Raw genomic sequence first — 19,026 nt, 5'->3', positions numbered from 1 at the left:
CTAAAACAGTTGAATTGTGGTCCATCAGTGTGACTCTATTTTACCTTAATTACATCCCTAAAGACGATCTTTGCAGACAGTTCCAATCTGAGGCCCTAAGGTTAGGACTTTGGCATATGAATTTGGTGGTTTGTGAGGCACAGTTTAGTCGACAGCATCTAAATCTGGATCTGAGATGTGGGTAGATTAAGACTATTGATTAACTCCTGAATACTTCCAAGAGGATTTCCCACTGCCTTAGAGTTGAGATAGACATCTCTCCTTAAGGTTTAAACCGTTTCTTACACTTCCCATCTCCTTCGCTAGCCTCAGCACTCAGCCAACCAAGGCATTTTTTCTTCACAGCTCCCTGTCCTGCATCTTAGATACTCAATCAACCTCCAATGCTGCTCTTTATCCCCCCCCCCCCCAAGTACTTCTCCACTCTGCCTTTCTCTCTTCATCCCTGAAGGAACTTTCCAAGCTTGGGCTGTCACCTGCTCTTGCTTCCATTATTGTAGAAATCTTTCTCAAGTACACATTTTTACAGTCTTTTTCCTATTGGAATATTTTAAAGCAAATTAGAATCATCAACACTCAGTCCTAGAATGTTTGTATGAATCTCTCCACCCTTGAATTGTAAAAGTTAACTCCTTAGCCTATAAAATAGTGGGTTTCTTTTGACATCTTCATACATATATTATTGTGTCTTGCTCATATTTATTCCCCCCACCCCGAGACTACCTTCTGCTGTCTGTCCTATCCCCTCTCACTGGCCCCCTTTCTCTCTCCAGATATACCCCATTCTGCTTTCATGTCACATATATGTATGCATATGTATGTATACTTAAACCTAGATTTCATATATGAGAGAAAAAGTGACATCCCTTTCTCCATCCTGGGCTTCTTTGAGTCATACCCCAAGTGACTGAAATAGTATGGACTTTATAAGCCAAGTTTGACCATTATACCATGACTTATGCTCTTCTGAGGGTTCTCATTGGTGGCAGACTACAATTCACCCTTTGAATATGGCAGAAGCAGCTTGGGAAACCCTCAACATTGCCTGTTTTATACTTTCCCCTTCAGTGGTACTGATCTGCTCTGGCTGTGCACACACCCACCCATTCCTGTTCCTCATCTTAGCCTTTCTTCATGCTCACCTCTGGGAAGAGATGTTTGTTCTCAAGTCTCTTTACTCTTCTGTCCCTCAACAGTGCTTACTTAACTTCTACTCATCCACTAGACCTCTGTCTTAGGGTTCTTATTTCTGTGAGGAGACACCATGACCATGGCAACTCTTATAAATGAAAACATTTAGCAGGGCGGTGGTGGCGCACGCCTTTAATCCCAGCACTTGGGAGGCAGAGCCAGGTGGATCTCTGTGAGTTTGAGGCCAGCCTGGGCTACCAAGTGAGTTCCAGGAAAGGCGCAAAGCTACACAAGAGAAACCCTGTCTCGAAAAACCAAAATAAATAAATAATAAATAAATAAATAAATAAATAAATAAATAAATAAATAAATAAATAAATGAAAACATTTAATTGAAGATGGCTTGCTTACAGTTTCAGATGTGCAGTCTATTATCATCATGATGGGGAGCATGGCAGCAGACAGGCAGACATGGGACTGGAGAAATAGCTGAGAATCCTACATCTTGCAGGCAATAGGAAGTCAACTGACAGCCACACTGAAGGAAGCTTGAGTAAAAGAGACCTCAAAGCCTGCCCCCACAGTGACACACTTCCTCCAACAAGGCCACACCTTCTAATAATGCCACTCCCTTTGGTGGCCATTTTCTTTCAAACCACCCTAACTTCGAACCATATTTCTTCCAGAAAGCTTCTTTGGAATTAGATGCTCCTTCTTTACCATAATTTCTTATTCATACACAATGATCACACTAATATCCATTTCCCTACTATAGTGCCAGTTTCTTAAGTGTAGAAATCAGGCTTATTAATATAATATTATCATTAATACCAATATCTTCACCTGCACTCTGCATGCTATACAATAGGCATCCCAAAATATTCCCTTGTCTTAATGTCATTAGAGGACTCAGTAAAGAAGCTCAGCTGAAGAGAATGACTTGTGTTCTCTCCAAATCTTTCAGAAACTCTTCTCATTGGCTCTCCTTACTTCCTATACCAAGAGGATATGTTTAAATTCAAAGACTAAACAACTCTACCAAATTCTGTATAGTGAAGCAACAGGTACTGATCAGAATAAGTGTCTCTGCCTGTGTGTTACTTAGTGGTTCACAGACATGACTCATTCAAGTTCATTTCCATGTCAGCTACAAACCAGTTCTCTGTCACCTGAAAGTAAAATACATGCTTCTCCTTGGGGGAAAGTTCTTCATTTTCTGAAACATCTTGTAGAAATTAATTTGGCAGGCTACTTTACTGAAGGTGTTCATTTACCTCAGTGTTGGCTTTGTGGTATTACAATAAGAAAAATCATTGGCTCCCCTGAGTTAGTGTACAGCTCTAATTACCGGGACAAAGACCACTTGTGTTAGCCATGGGAAAGCACATGTGGAGTGTACATATACACTGAGGGAGAATCAGTTTGTCCACGCTGAGCACTGTTCTGAGCCCACCACCTAGAACAATTCACCATCTGTTGAGTGGATAAGGACAATACTTACCTTGTACCTGGAGAACTGGAGAAATGTCAAACCCCTGGCTGATTCTGACGATCACCACACCGATCTCAAAGTCAAAGGCGTCACTGAAAGGGGAAGCAACCCATTAAGTGTTTCCAGAGTTTTCTTTAACCTTCACACAGGGGAAAATAGTAAACTTGTCTCTAGTATTTTGATATCATGAAGCATTAAAATTCACTTTAGAATACAACTAAGAGCTGGTGTCCTCTTGGGATTTGTTTTTTCTTCCTTTGTGCCTTTAAAAGTAAATTCTGGGTAGAGGTAAATGGATGATTCACTATGAAGCTGATTTGTTCTAATAGTTGCACCAGCTAAATATTTTTGTATAGGTGCTCTCTACATACTTTAATTAATCTATTATTAGATCAAAACAATCTGATATATTTAGAATGAAACATTTATAGATTGCAAAAATTGAAATTATCAGCCTTCCTTCTCTGCCACTGGGAAGACATCTCCAGTGACAATGGACACCAAGTTCATGGTTTTAAACATCTGCAGTACAGCAGTTGGGAGGCACAAGCAGGTGGGTCTCTGAGTTTGAGGTCAATGTGCTCTACATAGTGACTTCCAGACAGCCAGGCCTGCACTGTTGAAACCCTATCAACAAGCAAACAGAACGGTTTCCAGTTTCTTCTAGGAACTTTTGTTACAGGCACTGCACAGAGCAGTGCTTTCCCCTGGAAATCCTGTGTACTTGCAGAGGCTCTAATGCCTTCTCTGCCTCAGCCTAAGGAGATTTGGCTATAGATGAGAAGGAGAAGCTCTTTGGTTAATCTCAGCTCCTGTTGTACACATTATAAATCTGAAAGCAAGCCTATCACTTATTTGTGTTAACTAAGTGTTTCCCTCTGGAAGTTCCCTTGTTGGCTCATCTGCAGAATTGAGACCCAGAATTCTTTATGGTCAGGCCACCCTCTGCAGCATCACTGTAGTCTGTGATTGACTGATCAGGCCACCCTCCACAGTATCATTGATGTAGTCTGTGATGGTCCACCATAAGCAACAAGCTTCCAATAAGAAGTCAACCTGAACTTTCACAGAATGATATGAAGAAGTTCCACTCAAAATTCAAAATGTAAATCATCTTCACTTTGCAAAATAGGTGTATTCTGACACAGAACTCTATATAAACAAATCTTATTTCTATTTAAACTTGATTATGAAAAACTAGACAATTAGTTTCACAAAAAAAGATATTGATTCTTTTATGGGAAGATTGATGGGCTTTAAAGGACATCTTAATTCCCCAAACCCATGAATATATTTCCTCACAAGACAAAAGGGACTTTGCATATATGACTAGGTCAAGAGCTTTGAGGTGGGGAGCGTTTCCTACAACATCTGCCTGGGCCAGATATAGTGACAAGGGGGCTTGAAAACGAAGTTGAGAGACAGAAGAGGTCTGTGTGATGCAGCTGTTGCTGGATTGGAGATGGAGAAAGAGGGTCACCAGCCACATCCACTCATGGGGAGCTTCTAGGAGCTAGAAAGGCAAGGTAGGTCTTTATAGTAGAGCCTTTATGGACAATCTAGCCTGTCCACTTTGATTTGGGCACAATAAGATATGTGTTAGATGTCTAAGTTGCCATCAAAAGTAAAACAGATTTTAAGGGAAATCAACCATACTTGTGGTACAGACATTTAAAACCTTTTACTCAAAGGAGTCTGGTAAGAAGACACTATATGATTGTAACTGTAGCCCAGCCTCAACAGTGGGTGGCTCCCTTCCTCCTGCTTTCTCTTTGGTGGTGGAATTATTCAATTTTATACTAGTGCAAGCTTGGATCACCTTAGTTAATATTGAATTTGACTACCAAGAAGACCAATTGCTAATGTGTTATAAAAGCCAGGGCCTTCCTCAGTTTGATGTAACTAAGCTCAATCATTTTGATCCTTGGAATTGAATGTTTGGGATGATGGGGAGGCTGATCACAGGAATACTACATCAAATACCAGACTGTGGGCATGTACACAGTTCTTATATCTTATATGTTATATAAGATAGATATATAAGACTATATCTTATCTCTGTTTGTGTTTCTTTCTCCACCCAGTTTGTTGGCATTACAGTCAATGCAGGATTCCAAAAGTTTTCAGAGAGAATTTCCTCCGCATCTACCTGTCCTTTGCCTTCAATCGAGTAAATGGACTTTTAGGTTATGTCTTACATTATATACCTGGGTGACCTATATACCTTAACATTTGCCTTTTCTTGACTCCAATATCACCCCACCCCACCTCCTCTGATACTCCAACTCCTCCTTCCACTTCTTATTGGTGGTGTGGGGTTTTATTTTACCACTTTGGTAAAGAATTTACAGGAGCAGGAGAATGTGTCCTTCTCCAGCAACTGAATCTGATGTAAGAGAGCTTTGTGCATATAGGTTGTAGGCTGCCCTTGTTAGTACATTATAAACAAGGGCTCGTCCTGAAAGCCATCACTTACTGGATGATTCCCACGTAGTTCTCAATCTCTGACAAGGGAGCTTTCCTCCAGTTTTTTTTATATCCAATCACTAGAGTGTTTGGCTTCATTCTCCCCAAGCCTGAGGCCTAAACAGAGGACATAAACACATGAGCAATCCTCACCATGCCGGTAAAATACTACTGCAAATGAAAAATGATGTCAAAGAGCACTAAAGTAATGTTCTGAAGATTAGATTACATCTTAATGTATGTCCTTCATGCCCGTACCCAAGCATAAAATAGGAAGATCAGTTCTAAATCATCTCAGCCATAAATGGATTTTAGATGACAGGAATGTAGCTTTGCTAAATTAGCAGTCATTTGCATTACTTCTGACACACTCATTAAAATGGTTCAATAATTTAAAATCAAGTAAGGGTTGGCTTAACTGTCAATGTGCATGTTATAACTTAGAGGTTCAGAACTCATTTCCACCTGTGATGTCCAAAATGCCATCAACAATAAAATCCATGTTTTGGAGATCTCTGTATACCAGGACCATTGAAAACTTCCTTATATTATTTGCTGAAGAATGACTGAGCTCTGCTTCCCTAACAGAATGCTCTTGCATGATAGTGCGTGTCCTTAGCAACTCTATTTCATACAAAAAGTTTCAGTCATTTTTTAGATGACAGGATATGGCTTCTAGTTAATCAGATTTAATGTGGTAATATTACCAAGTCCGTACTAATTGCAAAGTGACGTCTGAGGCACTTGCGATAGGAGCTTGGGATAATGTGGAGGAGACAAGATATACACGAGCAGGTGCAACACAAGAATAAACATAGCAGAGGAGGCACTAGGGAGACTTGTTCTCCAGCGGACGGCTCACAGCTTCACGGAGAAGTGGCATTTATTTATTCTGATTCTTCAAGTTTAATTGGACATTGACAGGTAAAGATAAAGAGAGCTGCTAGTGAAGGAAGGTCACCTGGGTCATGAAGATGCTAAGGAAATGGCCAGCACCAGCCATTCTAGAGGACACAGTCATGAGTAGAAGGACATAGGCACAATCAGAGATGACTAGCATGAGCTTGACCGTCCACATACTTGATATATGCATCATGTGAATCTGTTTGTTCAATTTTTTTTACATTTATTTGTATATTTCTTTACTTTCTTTTTTCACGACTCTTTTATTATCTTAAAAAGAATTAGACAAATTTATTCATGTCTCTGCTGAATCCTGGGCTTTTTCATGCCTCCTCACTCCCTCTCCACTCCTTGCCTCCTGCCGAAGCCTTTTTCCCTAACAAGAAACCACCTATTTTGATGGCCTTCTTCTTAGCCCACTGAGTTTAACTGTGCTCAGCTGCACGGCCATGGATATATGTGGGTTATTAGCTGGTACATAGTCAACTTATCCGTGGATATACCACTGAAGAAAATGACATCCCTCCCCCAGCTCATAGTCCCTCTGTAAGGGGTGAGGCCTCGTGAGTCCCCTCCCCTACGCATGATGAAATGGTTACAGGTCCAGTTTTGTATAGGTCTTGTGCAGGTAACCACAGTTGTAGTGAGTTCATGGGTGTGATGCCGTGTCATGTCCAGAAGACACTGACTGTCTTGGGGCAGCCCCAGCCCTGACCCTTACGTTCTTTGTCCTCCTCTTCTGTGATGTTCCTGAGCCTTGGAGGGGATGATGTTGATAACCCCTTAGGGCCTAGTACTCCACAATCATTTATTCTTCATACCCTGACTAGTGGTGAGTCTCAACACTGAGTAACACTCATTGCAAAGAGAAGCTTCTCCGACGAAGGTGGGACCAGCACTAATCCATGACTATAAACATCGTGTCTAGTAAAAGAAGAACAGAAGTCTCCTCTCTAGGATCTATGACCTCCCTACTCACAGGCTCTAGACCAGGTTTGTGTTAAAAGTCATGAGTTCCCTTCTGTGGAGCAGGCCTCGCATCTAATCAAAAAGTGGTTAGTTATCTCCCTGTCATGCCACCGTAACACAAGTGGGGTATCTTGCCAGACAGGCTATTATTGTAGAATTCCTGGAAAGAGGGTGTGACTGCAAAGGCTGATCCACTGAATCCAGGATGTGGAGAGGTTGGAACGCTGCAGGTTCAGAGCCAAATGACTACTGGTTGCCTCCCTCTGTGTGCCATCTAACATGTTTGTGGTCTCTGGGTTAATATTTTGAAATAACACAAGTGCTATATTCAGGGGGTCTCTTGGATGGTTTTAACTTATTCTTTTTCGTACTTTTACAGAGATGAGAACTGGGGAACAAGTTTCTGCCATCACTGTGGAAGTAGAAAAGGAAGGGCAAAGGAAAGAACGAGAGAGACAGAAAACTGCAGACTCCAGCATGGAGCTGTAGAGATGATCACATTTATTTAATGTTCTGGAAATAATTCCCAAGGCTAGAGAGATTTTCCGCCCCGATCCACATGCATTTATTAGTGGACTCTAGCAGCTGCCCACCCGTCATTTGCAAAAGAAAAAAGAGAAAGAGCGACTGCCTGGACCACTGCTACCTGCTGTACAAGACGCAAAGAGTTTGAAGTTTTAATAGGATCCTGAATGTCCTCACACACCAGAACAAATTTGCATTTCAATGAGTGTGGGGGCAGAACGGTGCTGGTAGCCAAAGGCAGACTCATTTTCTGTTTCCAGTGGATCGTTCCTAGTTCAATGGAACAGAACCTCGGCTTTTGCCTATCCCAAGGAATTTGAAATGCATTCCCTGACCACCTGTCTTGATCTCTGATGCTTCCCTGGTGAGTGGCCTAACTCCAGCCATTGGTTTGAGGAGCTTCATCCACTGGACACTTCTTCTGCCTCTGGGCTCCCTCCCTCAGTGCCTGCCTTACCTGAAGGAGACTCCGGACACCATCTCTGAAGCAGTCTGCTGCTACTGCAGCATAAAAAGCTTTGATTTTGTTCTTTATAAGCCAGGCCTGTTTTTTAGCCATGCCGCCGTTCATCTCCTTCACACACAGCTTGCGAGGTCCCTGTATGAGGCAATGAAATATGAGTTAGAAGTCTCGCTGTTATGCATCACACTACTTTTGTCTTCTAAGTGACAAAACCAGCCAGTTAAGCGTCATTGAATGAAGAGACGGGATTGAGGGAAAAGTACCTCTTTAAATGGGGTTTGCCCAGAACCTTGGAGAGGACCTATGCTGCTCACATGATTCATTTTTTTAACCCCAAATCCAGGCTTAATAACACCTACTTAAACAACTGCCTTGTATACAGAATGGAAAGAAAGGCCGAGGGCGTGGTGGCACACAGGGAAAACACTCAGAATGTGATTGAAGAGGCTCAGGATGAATTCACAATCAACCTGTGATTCAACAGTGAGAGCCATGTTTATGAACCTCAAAGAAATCTCAGTTAGATCCTGTTTTCAAGAAACAGACAGAGCTCTTGGGAACCAGCACATGATGAACTGCCAGTTCTGCCCCAAGTCACACACACTGACAGTCCTATCGGACCTAAGCCCTGCTTCTTGGTGTAGTAAGAATTCCTTCATACCATTCTTTCTCTGCATTGATACATCAATGATTGGGCAAGTTAACACTTCCTCCTCATTCATTGACTTTGGTGGGAACAAAAGATCACGTGTCAATGATGTAAGAGGAGTGAGACCAGCTAAGAGAAGGGGAGGCAGCCATGGTGGTGGTGAAGCATCTTGTAATCTCAAGGTTTACTTCTGAAAACCAACATCTAACTAATAATTCTTCTTCCATAAAGGTCCAAGTTAGTTCTCTTCTTCTCATGTCTTAATGCAGTTCAAGAGGTGTTTCTGATTACTGCCTCTGAGTTTGACAGGACAGATGAACCACCCACTGTCTCCAGTCTACAGAGGGATTTGTATTTGGTTTGGATGACTTCTATCACTGTAAATGGAGGTTCATAATTTCACTGAAATCCCAGGCCGAATTCTATGTTGTGTTTGTGCTGGTGCTGCTGGACTGTCACTGAGTTGGGAGTCAGAGTGCTGGGTTTAAATGTGGCTCTGGACTGATTCACTGATACTACTGGTGTCCTTTCTCGAGGGCAAATACATTTATACAAATAAGGCAGTTTCTGGGTCATCACTGCCCAGCATAACAGCTCTTCTCCACAGGTTGCCATAGAGCATTTGAAATGTAGTTCATATGAGATATCCTGGACGTCTTAGTACACAAATATATGTAAAATCAATCTCATTAGCATTTATGCTGGTTGCACACTGAAATAACGTTTTAGACATAGTTGAGTTAAACAAATGAAATTGTTAAAAATAACTTGACCTATCTTTTTGTCTTTTTAATTGACAACTAGAAGATTTTGAATTATACATGCAGCACATATTATATTTCTATCATACAGCACTAGCTGAGCTTTGAGGGCCCTCCCTTTTTATTATTCTATTTAAATTGAATTAATTTCTTTGTATAGTTAGCTGTTTGCCAGCATATGTTCTAGAAGTTATCAATATTCTGAACAATTTAATCATCTTACATTAGTCAAAAAGCAAGACCCTTCAACGAAGATAGAAAAGGTAGAAACATCAGGAGGATGGTTATTGAACCAGAAGACCGGGACCTAAGTAAGATATGCTATTATGGGGGAAGTTTCACTCAGGGCTCCATAATGTCAGTGCATTTTAAACTACCAGCACTTCCTTGGGCATTCAAGGCTTTACCCACTATAAGAGGAGGAAAGAATATTGTGTTGAAGGTCATTTAATGTTGATGACAACCATCAGATAGAAGAACAACCAACAGCTGAGAAAGATTTTAGACCATCAGAGTTCAAGCTGCAATGATTGTAAGCTCCTGGGGAAAATGGCGCTTACTTAAAGAAATATAGTCTAACATATGTCTGTTAGTATTACAAAGATCTGGATTAAACATTAATTGTGACAGAGAGATTTATTTTAATGACTGAATTTGCCATACTGAAAAGTCATAAAAATATTTCATACAGAATCTCTTTTGGCTAAAGGGGATTATGATGTCCTTGTAGCATACTTATTAATATGAAGCTAGACTATAATGCAAATGTAAGAAGGCTAAAGCCAACTAACAAGAAGGGAGATATCCTGGGACATAATTAACCAGTATTCAAACATGCCATTATCACAAAAATGGGTTTTACCATCCAAGTAATGTATTACTGAGATTAACTTCAGTCAGCATTCCCAAACATGAGCACATGAATTAATTCCTCAATTTGAACAATGGAACTTTGAAAAATGTGTGTATTTATATATTAACTTATGTGTCTTTATGTTGAGAGTCTCCTGACTGCTTTCTTTGCTTCTCTGGTTGGAACTACCAGAAGGCCAATTTCTCCCTTTTTCTGATTTGGGCCATGAACCATCTCACCATATACTCTAGTGCCCATTCTTAGGTCATTTCATTCTTCCTATATTTTATCGTGTCAGTATTGTATTAACATCTTGATAGAGGCTCACTGACATGAAGAGTTTAGTGTCTCTTATCTGAAATTTTGAGGCTGAATAAGAAAAAGATAAGGGGAGGGAGGGGGAGAAGGGGGGAGCTTCAATGGCTGAATATGAGTTAGGTGAATAGGGGTCTGGCAAATCCACCGTCTGGACTTGAAGGTATCTGTGTTTTGTTGAAGACCGCATATTTCTGGAATGAAAATAGCAACTATCATATTCCCCCAGTAATAACATCAATAACATTACCAATAACAACAAATAAAGTTAATTCAGTATTCACTATTTGACAGACACAAAATAGTGCTTGAAAGCAGGTATAATTCTCACAATGACCCTAAAACAGGTAATTTTTTTTCCCATTCAGAGAGACTAAACTATATGCGTAAGAGAATCAAAGCTAGTAAGTGCCAAAACAGTGATTCCGAACTTGACTGTTAGTTTCGGCAACCCAGGGGAACCAGCTTCTTAGAGTTGAGAACAAAATTGTAGTTCCCTTTCCATCATTGCTACTTAACATTTACATAAGGCTGGCTTAACTATCATCAGTATACTTTGGGGAAATAAAATTCCAGTGGTAGGCTGCCTCCCCTGCATCCCTTTCCATCTGTTACCTTGGAAAGATGATTGACAGCTGAGCTTTCATCTAAAAATTCTGACAGCATCCATAGCCTCAGGAGTTCACAAGAAGTAACTAACCGGGACGTCTTTAATTGATGCAGTAACTGTTTTCTGTTCCCAAGAGAATTTCAGCATGGGGGAGTAGGATTCATGGGTCTTTCATGGAGACATCAGCACAGTAATGTGAAGTGTTGCCCAGCATATGTGTGAAAGTACCAGATCACATATTTACTTCACATGAAAAAGTCTACTAGGACCGTAGTCCTTTTTGCAGTTAGAGAATCAAAGGGTTAATTAAAAGCAGGGTTTCTTGTCTCTATGGAAGACCTTTTCTCCCTTGCCAATATATGACTGTTGATATTTCTTGTTCATTTCTTCAGTCCTGAAGATATTTTATTGCTTGCTAAACCAAATTTTCTCTAAATTGCTAGAGAAGAAAAACACTCCAAACTGCTTATTCCATCAAAACCGGTTCCTATATTATATTGGTCAAAATGAAATCCACTAATCCAGGGCACTAAAGTTGATAATAAGAGAGAAAAGCTCTTGATAAGTTTTTAACAAATTCTCTGGAGTCACAGTTGGCCATAACTTAACCTGTCAATCTTCCCTATTCAGTAGCTCTCTCCACCCCCTACTGGATAATTGTATTTAGTAATATTGTTTGAGTTACTGTCGTCTAAACACAGAAAGGAAAGAGAATGTGGCCAACTTTCATAGCATTTAGGATATTGCTAAGTTTAAAAGATGTTTGAGTGTTTCTCAGGATGCAATATGGTGAATTAGTTCACTGCATCATTGTAGAGTTGTCTGCCTCTGGTCTCAACTTCCTCACCCTCGTTCCTTGGCAGATCCTGAAAAAGTGTAAATAGTGGTCTTTGATTGTGACAGCTCTCCCAGGGATCAAGCAGTCTTCTTGGCCTAATAAGAGGCACCCTGGGAGGCCTCCACTGACATCCCAATTGCCATTTTCTTGTCAGGGTGGCCCAGTACATGATTTAATTTTCCTGTCTCATTTTCGCAGTTAGTAAAATAGAAATAAGAGTTTCTGGGTTTTCTGTGTCTTACATGCTTGCAGATCAAGTAAGAAAATGGGAAAATGCTTTGAAGAATATGTAAGTATGTAGTTGTGTAAACATGTATTGATAAAGATTTAAACTGAGAGAGACACAGAGAGAGCATGGGACAGAGGGAGAGGAGAGAGAGAGAAATGAGAGTACACGCAGAGGTAGGATAGTATGGAGGATTTAGATGTATTTTTTTATTCTAATTTCAATGCTTTCTCTCCATTTGGAGAATTGGTAAATAATTACTGTTGACTTTTTAGCATCTACTCTGAAAACCTCCAGTCACTTGTCAATCCTGCACACATCCCTGAACAGCAGGGAAGTCTCTTAACTCTGTCAAAGTCACAGAAAGCTTAGCTTAATTCCCCAGGTATATGTAGTGTCATCACAATTATCCAGACATTTAATCTACATTCCATGGGTGGCTATTTAAGGCCGTTATGTCTGGTTCCTTCTCGCTGGCTTCTGTAGACTAGTGAGTATTCTGGTCTAGTCCTTCCCACTCTTTTGATTTAAACAGTTATTAACCCAGATGCCTTCATTTTATCTCTGAGACAGTTCAGTTCTTCTTGACTCAAAAGCCATTGCTTAAAAATACTTACCACTTTTAGTTGGCCTCCTAAGAAATCAGAAATAATTTCATCTATCCATTTAAATTCATGATTACTTTTTCTGCTAGTCCTGAATCAAGGAGGAGAACTCTTGTTCAAGCTATTCTGTCGATTTCCTATTGTTGGTATCTTCTGTGGTACCTAAAATAGCCCAAGGTGAGCACTTCCATGGGGTGAACAGTTCTTTTGGGTGAGTACTTCCCTTCTCTTGAGTGATCACTTCCCTTGGGTGATCACTTCCCTTGGGTGAACAGTTCCCTTGGGTGAGCACTTCCTTTGTGTGAGCACTTTCCTTGGGTGAGCACTTCCCTTGGGTGAGCACTTCCCTTGGGTGAGCACTTCCCTTGGGTGAGCGCTTCCCTTGGGTGAGTGCTTCCCTTGGGTGAGCACTTCCCTTGGGTGAACACTTCCCTTGGGTGATGCAACTCTTACCACGAAGACTTCGCAGCAGATACAGAGGCCGCTGTTCTTGGTAAAGGCATGGGTTATATCCAAGAGAGCAGGTCTTGCCATGGGTCCCCCCGTTAAGACAATGCACTGGGGTCTGAAAGTAAAGAAGACATGAGAACTGACCAATGCAAGAAGCATGTGAGCCCAGAGCCCCTCAAAGGAAAGAAGAGAAAGTTAAGAAAAATAAGAAAACTTGGAAAAATGGAACAACCACTTCCTTAATCATTTCCTAGATTTCCCACCAGAATTCTTGAACTATCTTGACATCTTAATAGTTTCATATAATTAATCACAGCAAAAGAATGAAGTAGGGAAAGGATAGTCTCGGGCTCCCCTTGCCTTTCTTTTTTGGGCACTACATCACCCCAAGTCTCCACTCCAGCTTTCCCTCTCTCATCAGTATTTTATTTATCTTCCTTGCTAGTCTGTGTTGTGAAGCACCATTATAATATATAACTAATGAAGACCTAAAATTGCTACTTCTCCTAAGGGAATTCATTAAATCATAAAGCCTCAGATTGAAAGCAAATAAAACCAATCCCTCTGGCGGATATTCCTCTGAAGTCACATCCTTCAGGTCTTTCTGTCCCCAGGCATGGAAAAAGACTCAGCAGTGTGAGGAGCTGTGACTCTGGGTGGACAGAGCTCAAAACAGAAGGGAAACCCTGTTCATTTCTGTTCTTGGTAACAGCATGAATTATATCCAAGAAAGCGGGCCTTCTGCCCTCGTGAAATACGGTAGCGTGGCTATTCATGTTTGAAATGGGCCCACAAAGGTCCTTGCAGCCACTCTGGTGAATTTGGCTCCTCTGAAGGAAAGCCACTTGTAATGTGGCATACCAGGGGACCCCCGAAAGCCAACTTTACCTGAAATTTTTCACATGGTCTTCCACTGTGGTTAGTTCCAGAGCATTGTCTAAGGCACTCACATAGGAAAGAGCCTGTGTGGAGGAACCCCAGTTCACATCTGTGGACAAAGGAGGAAATTGGTACCTCCCAAAATTGACCTTTTCTCTGTATGCCCTGAAAAGTTTTTAACAAACCACTCTCTCTTGCAATTTTTCTTGCCTATGCAAACCATGGTGAGAGCCCACATTAGAGAAAATACAACATAATGTCTCCTGGAAACAGTGTACTCCCCTCTCATGAGCACCCAGGTGAATCCTTAGGAATGAGCCTTTCTTCCAGCCAGGGTCACAACGTAAATCTGCAGCCCCAGAAAGCTTGCTGAATAAGAAAGGCTGTGTGGTGATGACCACGCAGGCAGAAAGTTCAAGGCCACCACAAATTCTTAAACTGGGAACAAAAGAGAGAGAGATTTCTGTATGCAGAGGCAGTGCACAGTCGTTTCTATTTTGAGTGGCAGAGCTGCCCAGCTTGGGAATTCTTGCTTGTGGGGCTCATGAAGAGAGTTTTAGGCTCCTTAGCAAGGGTCTCCATCTGACCTGCCAGAAACAAGCCTTCAAAAGAGGGAGCTCGGAGCTCACCCTGCTTCAAAAGCAGTGAGTTTAAATATTAAATGGCTTCGGTAAGTTTTATGCTGGGAAGTCCCAGAGATGAATTGACAGGTCTGCCCCAGAAGATAGTCTCTCAGTGCTTGTGGTGGGGATAAGGAATATTTTATCTGAGGATCCAACAGAGTGATACGAAGTGTTGTCTATGTACCAGACAAGCAAACCTTAGGACATTCATTCTTATACTATTATTATTATTGTTGTTGTTGTTAGTGTGTGTGTGTGTGTGTGTGTGTGTGCACGCACACTCAAGCATGCATACCACAGCACATGCATTGGGGTCAGAGGACGAGTTTTGTGAGTAGATTTTCTCCTACTATAGGCTTAAGAGATTGCACTCAGGTCCTCAGGCTTCCATGGCAAACATTTCACCTACTGAGCTAACTTGCTGGCCTGATAGTCATTCTTTTAGGGCAAAGACTCTACTAGTCAATTTGATATTCATACGTGAAAGAATGAACCTCGAACCACACCATATACCAAAATTAACTGCAGTAGATAATAGACCTTAATCAATTATCAAATTATCAAAAGCTCTAAATGTTTGTGGCCTTGGGTTGAGGAAAGATGTCTCAGATTTCTCTCTCTCTCTCTCTCTCTCTCTCTCTCTCTCTCTCTCTCTCTCTCAAACACACACACACACACACACACACACACACACACACACACACACGCATACACACAAATTACAAAAGATAAAAGATAAAAAAGAAAGATCAATTAGTTTTGATAAAAGATAGGAACTTGTATTAATAAAAACAAACTATCAGGGAAGTGAAAAGAGAAGCCGCAGGCCTGGAGAAAATCGCCAGAAAGCATATATTGCAAGAGGAGCCTGAATACAGAAGGAAGCCTCACAATTGAGTTAGAAAACCATGTTAAAAAAAGACAAAAGATTCAAACAGCTGCTTAATAAGATATATAAATGGCATGTAAGATTTTCAGTGTCATTAGTGACTAGGAAAATGCAAATTGAGTGACAGTGGCTAGAATTACACCTCTTTTACAAGGACTTTAAAGCCAAGTAACAATACTGCATGCTGACAAGGGTGTGGAGTGACTAGAAGACCTTTTCAAACTGCTGTTTGGAATGGAAAATAATACTGTTATTCTGGCAGACAATCTTGCAATAAAGTTATATACACCATGTATAAACAGTCTTACTCCTAGGCATTTACTCAACAAAAATGAAAACACAGATCCACTTCAATTATATATATATATGTATGTATATATATATTATTAATATATAAAATTATATATTAATAATGTATATCCCAAATTGAAAATGACCCACATGTCCATCAACTGTCAATCAGTGACAGAGAATTGTGGTATGTCCATATATGGAACACCACTTATAAATATCAAAGGACAAATTGCTTATACATGCTACAGTATGGATAAATCTAAAAATTCAATACTAATCCAAAGACATCCATAAAGACTGTATACCATGATTCTATTTATATGATGTTCTGGAAAAGACAGAGTTATAGGTACAGAAGTTAGAAAAGTGGGTGCTAGGAGCTAAGTTCTGGAGGAGGAGCCTGAACACACAGGTGTCTAAGGGGACTCTTAGAGAAATCCTATACCCTTATTGTGATGGTGACAGGGCCTTTATAAGTTTGTCACAACTTATGGCTGTATATCCAAAGGGGGTGGGGCTCTCCCAGCTGTAAATTGTACCCGTGGTTAACAATATATAAAGTGATAACAACGACATCAACAACAACAACAACAAAATCCCTTTAAAGTAGTTGTTCCCATCTCTGCTTCGCTGGCAGAGTAAGGGAAGGGAAGCAATGGTGACCCTGGGCCTCTCAATGTTGAACTGAGAGTCCTGGATGTCTCTAACCATATTCACCTTTCTCTTGGTTTCTTACGTTAAGAGCTGAAGTTCAGGCCACGGGGCCCACCATGCCCAGATTTTTCTTACAACAGTGGCCTTACTTTTTGGTGGGTTGGCTGTCCTTCCAGGATGCCTCATGCCCCTTCTTGGTCTCCAAGAACTCTATTTCTACTAAGGCCTTGAGACTTCCCAAATGTCCCACACCCTGGGACATTGCCTGCATCCACAATTCGCTCGTGTTCTTCTCCCTGGATTCTCATTCTCTGGCTCTGGCATTACCCACCTCCATGTGGCTTGATGTTGTTTTAGAACTTAATTCATTCATTCAACAAATATTTACTAAACTCATGTAGAGTAGTTGGCTCTGTGAATACAAACTATGAACCAAGAAAGAATTCTGAACAACTCCAAGGTTGCTCACGCCTCCCCCTTTTCCCAGCAATCTGTTTATACTGCCCTTGTGATGCTTACTATATTGTATTATAATTCATTGCTTGGCTGTGAGTTTGAGAACTCCTTGAGGACAGGGACCCTATCTCACTAGGACATTAGAAGGAGACAGAAGGGGAGGCCTGTGAGGTTTGGGGTCACATGCCTGTGGCCTAAATGTCAGCTCTATCACACCCTGACTTTTATTTTGGCATGTGATCAACTCTTTGAAATTTCTCCTCCTCTGAATTGAGCCTCATACCATGAAATGTGCCGGGGTACTGTGCAGACTGAATGAGCGCGCGGCATGTACAGTGCTCCATGCTTTTGATTACCGTGGTCCTTATATTACGCAGCCTTGTAACAAACTGTCTTGCACACAGTGCTCGTAAGCTTGTGGAAGCTACGTGATAAACAGTCGATGGATGGATAGAGGGAGCCGGAAGCCCATCCTAGGTGACCTTTGTTCTCTTACCTGGCTTCTTGTAAGTCACATAGATGTAGAGGGATAACTCGATGACGTAGGTGATGACAGCTGCCCACCAGTTGATAACAAACATGACCGCACAGCACAGAACTGCTCCAAAAAGAGACACCCACATGTTGTAAATCCCGTACGCTGGCCTCCATCCTGGAAGGAAACATCACATAGGAAAATTTTTGCCTGTGCACTACGCTGTATTATAGGAGTGCAGATAATATGTCTTCCTCTGGCATAAAAATTTAAGTTTTTAGGTCCATTTCCTAACTCTTAACTTTTTTTTTTTTAAATCTTGGATCCTTGATCTACAAAAGTCTTGTTTGTACCAAAGATGATGCTGTAAAATTTGGGAAATATGAAACATCTGGAAAGTAGATGGTCACAGACTGGACCCATCTGTGCTTCCTGTGTGTCCTGATTATCCTCCCAAACTACCAGAGCTTAAACAAACAAAATCATTACCACCAGGACTGGAAAGGAAGAAGGTAGGTTGGAAAAAGTGGCGTCTGGGCAACAGGTGGGGCGAAAGAACTTCCTGTCTGTGAAAGAGCCAGTCATAAAGTGAGCCTTTGTTCCATTTGCAAAGCAATGGAAACAGCCTGCCTTACGATCATCCTAAGAGGACGACAGTGTTTGAGCCTTCACAAGCAATAATCTTATAGAAGAGGAGAAATGTTTCTACCAGTGATCCTTAAACCCAACAGATGCATAGCATTATGTTTTATAAAGTATCTGCCACAGTTATGATACACACAGGCTTCTATGTTTTTTGAAGTGAAAGAGACTAGGAAAGCATTCAGTCAGGATGGGAAAACCTGAGCTGGAGGATGCATTTGGTCAATGGGTGAATACGACTTTAAATCTGGAGTCACTGAAATCCAGTGGAACTCTGTCTAGAGCGGAAATTTCCTCTATGACCACAAGAGGGAAACAGCACTCCAGGAAGGCTATTAGAAAAGCCCGATTTTTTTTTTTTTTTTTTCTTAGTTCTGCTTCCTTCTGAGAGACAGCCTTTGGAGGTCAGGTGGACAGGGAGGGGGTGGGGTAGATTTGGAGAGTCATATTTGGGGTTTATGGGTTTTTTTTTCTATTTTTCTTCCCCCTTTCCCATTACTCCTTCCCACTCTTCTGATAATTATTGTAACTGGCTTTTTTTTTTTTTTTAAATCATAGCAAAACATGACATGGGATCACAGATTCATGTTAAAAGACCAACCACACTAAACTGAAAATCTTCAGTTACGTTCTATACTTTCTTTAATCAAGTAGCCCTGCCTGCATGGACACAGGCTCCCCGGCCTCCTTTGCAAACTTTGCTGCCAATAAGGCTGAGGATGGCGGCAAAGTGCAAGAGTATTTATTTAGTATCTTGGATGAAAGTTCTCATGGTGAAAGTCATATAGCCGTCAGATGACTTTCTGGAAGCAACAGAAGGAATCTTATTGGGCAGTGGAAGCAAAGAAGAGATGAAGG

The 19,026-nt window shown here is 41.1% G+C and overlaps 1 protein-coding gene across 3 annotated transcripts in view; it reads right to left on the bottom strand.

The window, feature by feature from the left end:
* Nucleotides 1-19,026, bottom strand: part of Slc12a1 (solute carrier family 12 member 1) — an 83,656-nt gene that overhangs the window by 23,552 nt on the left and 41,078 nt on the right. For all 3 annotated transcript variants that reach the window (XM_076570542.1, XM_006993926.4, XM_006993927.4), the window contains exons 14-19: nt 17,548-17,703; nt 14,145-14,244; nt 13,260-13,371; nt 7,944-8,084; nt 5,100-5,206; nt 2,633-2,715 (exon numbers count right to left, since the gene is read on the bottom strand). In XM_076570542.1, coding sequence (XP_076426657.1) covers nt 2,633-2,715; nt 5,100-5,206; nt 7,944-8,084; nt 13,260-13,371; nt 14,145-14,244; nt 17,548-17,703 — 699 coding nt within the window. The remainder of the gene's footprint in view (nt 1-2,632; nt 2,716-5,099; nt 5,207-7,943; nt 8,085-13,259; nt 13,372-14,144; nt 14,245-17,547; nt 17,704-19,026) is intronic.

This window comes from Peromyscus maniculatus, chromosome 4 (assembly GCF_049852395.1).
Source record: "Peromyscus maniculatus bairdii isolate BWxNUB_F1_BW_parent chromosome 4, HU_Pman_BW_mat_3.1, whole genome shotgun sequence".
In the NCBI taxonomy this organism is placed as follows: domain Eukaryota; kingdom Metazoa; phylum Chordata; class Mammalia; order Rodentia; family Cricetidae; genus Peromyscus; species Peromyscus maniculatus.
The sequence above is the reverse complement of the archived record's forward strand: the minus strand, read 5'-3'. Positions and strand labels throughout refer to the sequence as shown.